Source organism: Carcharodon carcharias, chromosome 1 (genome assembly GCF_017639515.1).
Source record: "Carcharodon carcharias isolate sCarCar2 chromosome 1, sCarCar2.pri, whole genome shotgun sequence".
NCBI classification, from domain to species: Eukaryota; Metazoa; Chordata; class Chondrichthyes; order Lamniformes; family Lamnidae; genus Carcharodon; species Carcharodon carcharias.
The window spans coordinates 20,934,978-20,941,108 of record NC_054467.1 but is presented as its reverse complement, the minus strand read 5'-3'; the positions used below and the strand labels follow the sequence as shown (position 1 = coordinate 20,941,108).

The window sequence follows — 6,131 nt, the reverse complement described above, 5'->3', positions numbered from 1 at the left end:
GTGCAGAGTATTCCATCACGCATCCACTTAAGTTTCTGCTCAATGGTAACCCCCAGGATGTTGATTGTGTGATAATCAGTAATGGTAATGCCATTGAACATCAAGGGAAGATGGTTAGATTCTCACTTGTTGGAGATGGTATTTGCCTGGTACTGGTACAGTGCGAATATCACTTGTCCAAAACTGAATGTTGTCCATGTCTTGTTGCATGCATGCATGGACTGTTCCAGTATCTGAGGAGTTGCGAGTGGTATTGAACACTGCGGAATCATCAGTGAACATACCCACTTCTGAACTATTTTGGAGGGAAAGTCATTGATTAAATAGTTGAAGATGATTGGGACTATGACATGACTCTGAGGAACTCCTTCAGTGATGTCCTGGGGCTGAGATGATTGAATCTTGACCTTTTACTATTCAATAAATTTGTTTGGCAGTTACAGCCTAAGTCGCAATCTAATGCAGTGTTATTGAGTTTGTAATTTACTTAACTGAGGAGGAATTTTGAATTCATTTATATTACAATGATACTATTCAGTTAGATTCAGTGCCCAGGGTGTAAAATCTACATGAAACATACATTTCTGGAAATGAAGGTTACATCAGATGATATGCCTGTCTAAAATAATGTACATGTTCAAGACATTCAAGTTAATTAAAATGTTCTAGTGGTATAAAAACCTAATATGTTGGAAAGGTTTCATTCATTTCAACCCATCAACTGTTGGGTGTGCAAGGGTAAACCAGCAGGTGACCCAGACCTACTGGACTATGGTATTTACCCAGTACACACATCTGATAGTGTTGTGCGGGTGCTCACAATGCTATTCAACAAGTGGACAAGATCATTGGTAGCTTTTCTTTCCAAAAGGGACTCGTAGTGGAGCAGTGGCAGGTTTAATGACAACTCACTAGTCAATATCCAACAAACAAAACTGGGGGATGGTCAGAGGTCCAGTCTTTAACTTCCTGTTCATGTGGAACACCTGAATCTGCAGAAATTCAAAGCAGAAGTAGCCAGAAAGGGAAAACTCCCTTTTCGTAACCAGCGATTGAGATTTGCTATCCTGTAGAGTGGATTTATCTCATTAACAGAGGTAGAGTTTCAGATTTACTATAATGGCTGTAACTTCCGAGCTCCCTGGCGTTGGATTGGGGGTGTACCCCAAAGATGCACTGGGAAATCCCCTTTGGAAGTTCACAGGTAAGGGTTTGCATGGCAATTGCCCAGAAGTGCAAACTTCCTCTGGGCAATTACCCTGCACTCGGAACCATCCGAAAATGTGATTTAAATCACAAACTGCGGATGGTTCCAACTGGGATACATCAATAGCTACCCAGAAAATGTTAGAATTTAAAACACTACTAACTTCTGCGTAGCTATTGTACAGACCAAGACCAACCCTCCAGGGGTCTCCTCCCGAATACCCTACCCACAGGACTCCTCCATCCCGCCACCAACCCCTCCAGGAGTCTCCCACTAATCCCCCCCCCCCAACAAACAGGAATCCCCCCACCTGCACGGGACTGCTCCCCCCTACAGCGGGCCCCACACCCTCCCCCTTCAGGCCTGACCTGACCCTAGGCCCAATGCCCAACCCCACACCCCCGAGACCTGAAGCACTCCCCTCCTCCAAGGCCCGATCCCTCCCCTGGCAGGCCCCCCACCCTCCCTTGGTAGGCCTGACCCCACCCTGCACCGACACCCGTCCCTGAGGCCTGAATCCCCCCCAAGGCCCAACCTGCCCCAAAGGCCTGACATCCCCCTACCACCCCCCCAAGCCTCCGACTCCCCATCCTCCAATCCTCTGAACTCCAAACCCATGAACCTCTAATACCACCCACCTCCCAAATCCTATCGACTTACCCTAGACATTGACCTTCTCCCTTGCCTGTCAAGAACCTTAATGGTTTATGGCAGCTGGTACTGTAAAGAAGGGGGTGTGGCCTTCTTCCTTTCGACTCTCCTGGACTTTGACATTGGGCCTTGAGAACGCACTGTGCTGCCAGGATCTCGCCCAGCCTGAGTTGGAATGTTGGGCGAGATAGGATCGGAAAAAAATTTGACCTAAGCAATTGGGCACAGAGTGGCAATCTGACGCTAACTGCCGCTCCGAGGAAGCTCAGGCCCAAAGGGTTTGGGGATGAGGGATTAACGTGAGCAGATGGTCTCCTGACTGCTGAGAAGGCTAAGAAGAGATTCAATGGAGGTGTTTAAAACCAAGAAGGGTTAAAAAAAAAAACTGTTTCCAATGCTGAAAGGTCGATAACCAGTGGGCGGAGATTTAAGGTGATTGACAAAATATCAGAGATGACATGAGGGAAAGTGTTATTACACAAGAAGTGGTTAGGATTTAGAAGGCACTGCTTGAATGAATGGTGAATCCAAATTCAACAGTAGCTTCTAAGGGGGAATTGGATAAATAATTGAAGCAGAGAATTGCAGGGATATGGGGCAACGGTGGATTGATCCTGAAAGAGCCAGCACACATTAAACGGGCTGAATGTGCTGTGATTCTATGATATTTTCAATGTTGCGAAGCGTATTATGAAATAAAGTAAAATCCACAGAAAACTGGACCCCATTAGAGTTTATACTTTACATACAAAGCAGTCCAGGTTGTTGCGTTCAAGTTTAGAATTAGAATCAGCCCCGACAATGTTTAGTATTCCACCTTCCCGGAGATGATTCGTGTTAGGTGCACATGGAGACCAGTGTGAGGTTACAGTATTTAGATCACGAACAGAGGGCAGGACTAAGCATTAGCAAAGGCGGCAAGGGGTCCCAGGATCATCCCAGCTCATGGGGTGAGACTCTTGACATTCCACCCAAAGAAATGTGCAAATCCCCAAATTTGAAACAATGCTCCATATAATCAGAAACATTACCGGTCATGGTGAAATTTTCTAAAAATCATCCAGCAAGTGGCTCCGAAGTTTGGTTGGGGACACATACCGGTATCCGATTAATTCAATCTGATTCGCATTTGTGCCTCTTGGGAGGGAGTTCATCCAGACTGACGTCAACAAGAGTCGTTTTCAATTCTGAAAAGTAAGGGCGGGGAGGGGGGGGTGGGGGGGCGGTGTAATAGATAGGTTTCATAATTTGGCGCATGTTTCGTATTGGGCACACTTTAAATCCCTGCAAATATAAGAAGTGAGGCGCCAACAGGGGAAGTTCGCTTTAACGCAGGCTGCGAGGGTTATGGATTTGTTGAGGAAAATCGTTCTACTTTGTACCTTCCTCGTAATTACTGATTCTGCCCCGCCGACATGCTACTCTGCTGTTTTAAGATTAAGTAAGGGAATTATGGACTCTATGAACAGATTGGAGACGTTTTCGATCACGGTAAATCATAACCCAGTTTGCTGGTTAGATTCCTCGTTTGTCTTTGTACAGTCGCTAAATGAATGTGTTTCTTCCACAGAAACGCTGTCTCGCTCACCTGCCGAAGCTCTACATTGACGTGCATGTAAGTGACTTGTGACTTTGGAGAAAGTAATAGTCTGGGTGTAATTATTGTCTGTGTCCGCGCTAATTAACCCTGGAATATTGACTAGGATACATATTAACGTTTCAGAACTCCTGTGTGATGGTCAAGCTTCGTGACCATCTCTACGCTTTGGAAAATCTCATCACTCCCCAGTGCAGGGAGCTAAAAAGGATTGTCTTCCTGAATGCGCGCATCAGGCGCTTGTACAACATGATCAACCGACTCTGCTACCGGGTAACGTATACTTTGCTTTTTCCTGTTCAGCAAGGGCTACAGATAGGGCTGTGTTGATCGCACTTGCGGGTGTGGGAGCTCCACACCCAACAAGCCTACTCCTGGTACACACATCCTCATTCTTAGTTCCTTTCTAGTTCGGCAGTGTTGGGCGCGCTGACACCAGATTCACTTCAATACCCACGGTGTTCACTTCAGTGCCATTTAACACCTTTTCTCGTTTCGCAGGACCTCGTGTTCTTCACTGACGACTGCGCGGCACTGGAACACCCACCTCCTCCACCAGAACCGCAAGACGAGCTCTTGAAATGAAAACTTCAAAGTGGATTTACATTGAGCCCACAATAGTTAAAACCGCACCCAACCGCCTTAGAACATGGAATCAAAATCTACCGTATTATTTCAACCAAAAGGCACGCTTTATGTATGGGTAGGGATGGCAAGGTCTTTGCCGAACGGTGGGTTGCTGTTTTGTATGCCGTGGGCAAATTAGTTAAAGTGTGTTACTTCATAGGAGGAGGGAGGAATGGGGATCTGAAGTTAGTGTTTGCTAAATTCGACCTTCTGGTTGGTGCTGTAATGTACAAAAATAAACGAGGTAAGCAAAATAATGATGGTGTCTCTATTGACATTGTATTCCCGCCTTGACTATAAAGCGAGGGTGAGGAGCTGTTGTACTGTATTAAACCAACATTATTATAGAATGTTACACCATCGTGACCTGTAACGGCTCTTTCCAGAGCTATCAAAGTAGTACAAGCCCGACACTCCACACCGCCACCTTTCAGAGTATATATCCAAACTGCTTTTGAAAACAACTGTTGCATTTACAAGCGCTGTTTCAGGATGAATATTGCTTCTGAAATCATATAACCATTTGTGTAAGAGCTGCAGCATTATGCATCTGCCTCTTTGAGCTATTTTTCTTCCAGCACATGCATCTCCCACACCCCTCCCCGACTGTCACACACCCCACAGTCTGACTCCGTCTTCATGGAAAACTCTTCAATAACGTGCACTCTAAAAATGTTTCAAGAACTTATGCAGTTTGAATGTATCTGTCCTTCCTATTTCAATGGCAGTTTTTTTCATGTTGTGGCTGTTGGTAGGTCAAGTGTATTATCTCCGTATTCAAAAATAAATTCATTTCAAATATATACTGTACATTACCGACTATGTGCTGCAATGCCAATCTTATTACATATTAGTTTGCGAAATTAAAGTTTACCAAATGCAATATCCCCATTTTAATTACAATTACACATTCCACGATTCATATTATTTTAAGAAATCATTAGACATTTAAGAACTTTTGACCAAATGGATTTTTCTGACCTGGAGACAGCTGTCCATATAGGCATAGCAGTCTTGTCAAATTTTGTTTGATAATTGCTTGTTTGAATCACGTTGTAACGTACCACCACATTAAAGGTGCTATATAAATGCAAGTGGTTATCACTGTTGTCGGTTTACTTGACACCTGAGCCACATAAGGAGATACAATGACAAGTGGGAAAAAGCTTCGTCAATGAGAAAGGAAGGCTGCATTTAGAATGGGGTAAAGTGTGTCTGTGTGTTCCAATGTATGCCAATAGTTGTCGTTGTTTAATAGCCATCTGTACTAGTTTTTCGTCATTTTTAAAGCATGCGTTTAGGTTTTAAACCGGGATACATAAAAACATGCTATGCCCACTGCAGGTTCTAGAAGAAACACAAAGAATGGGGAAAGGCCTTGACTTAAACATATCTGCCCCTTTTTGACTTTGATAATGGCCTGAATTTTGAAGCTGTACTGACGGCAAAACTGTTAGTATTGGTGGTCATTACTTCTCGGAAATTGACAGCAACTTCTGGGGTCCGCAGGTGCACAGGGTAAATGCGGAGACCCAGAAATCGCTGTCAGTGATTCCACATTTCTCCAGAGGGTGCACTGTTGCGATCTCCGCAGATTGTACTGAATTGGAAATCATCAAACTGAGTTCTGAAGAAGTTACAGCTTTTGGAAGCCATTGATTTTGGTCCCCACTTCAAATTCCGTTCCCTAACTACCGACTCCATCCCTCTCCCTAGCAATAGCCTGAGATTAAGCCAGTTTGTTCACAATCTTGGTGTCACATTTGATCCTGAGATGATCCTGCAGCCACAAAATTATGCTATCTCTAAAACCACCTAGTTCCACCTCCGTAACATTGCTCGTCTTTGGCCTGCCTCAGCTAACCTGTTGCTGAAGCCCTCATCCATGCCTTAAATACCTCTCTAGTTGACAATTCCAACACACTCTTGGCCGGTCTCCCAAATTCTGCCCTCTGTAAACTTGAAGTTATCCAAAACTTTGTTGCCCATTTCTTAACTTGCAGCAAGTTCCATTCACTTATCTTCCCTGTACTTGCTGATCTATATTGG

The 6,131-nt window shown here is 44.4% G+C and overlaps 1 protein-coding gene across 1 annotated transcript; it reads left to right on the top strand.

The window, feature by feature from the left end:
• Nucleotides 1–3,205: 3,205 nt before the first annotated feature.
• LOC121280800 (cytokine-like protein 1) lies at nt 3,206–4,883 on the top strand. Its single transcript, XM_041193043.1, has 4 exons — nt 3,206–3,349; nt 3,429–3,473; nt 3,582–3,728; nt 3,957–4,883. Exons 1-4 carry the CDS (start codon nt 3,206–3,208, stop codon nt 4,038–4,040), a joined length of 420 nt encoding a protein of 139 aa, XP_041048977.1. The 3' UTR covers nt 4,041–4,883.
• Nucleotides 4,884–6,131: the final 1,248 nt, after the last annotated feature.

Coding starts and splice junctions, on each gene's coding strand:
- LOC121280800 (XM_041193043.1), top strand. CDS start 3,206: ATGGATTTGTTGAGGAAAATCGTTCTACTTTGTACCTTCCTCGTAATT. Junction 3,350..3,428: donor TGGAGACGTTTTCGATCACG/GTAAATCATAAC, acceptor TTTCTTCCACAG/AAACGCTGTCTCGCTCACCT. Junction 3,474..3,581: donor AGCTCTACATTGACGTGCAT/GTAAGTGACTTG, acceptor TTAACGTTTCAG/AACTCCTGTGTGATGGTCAA.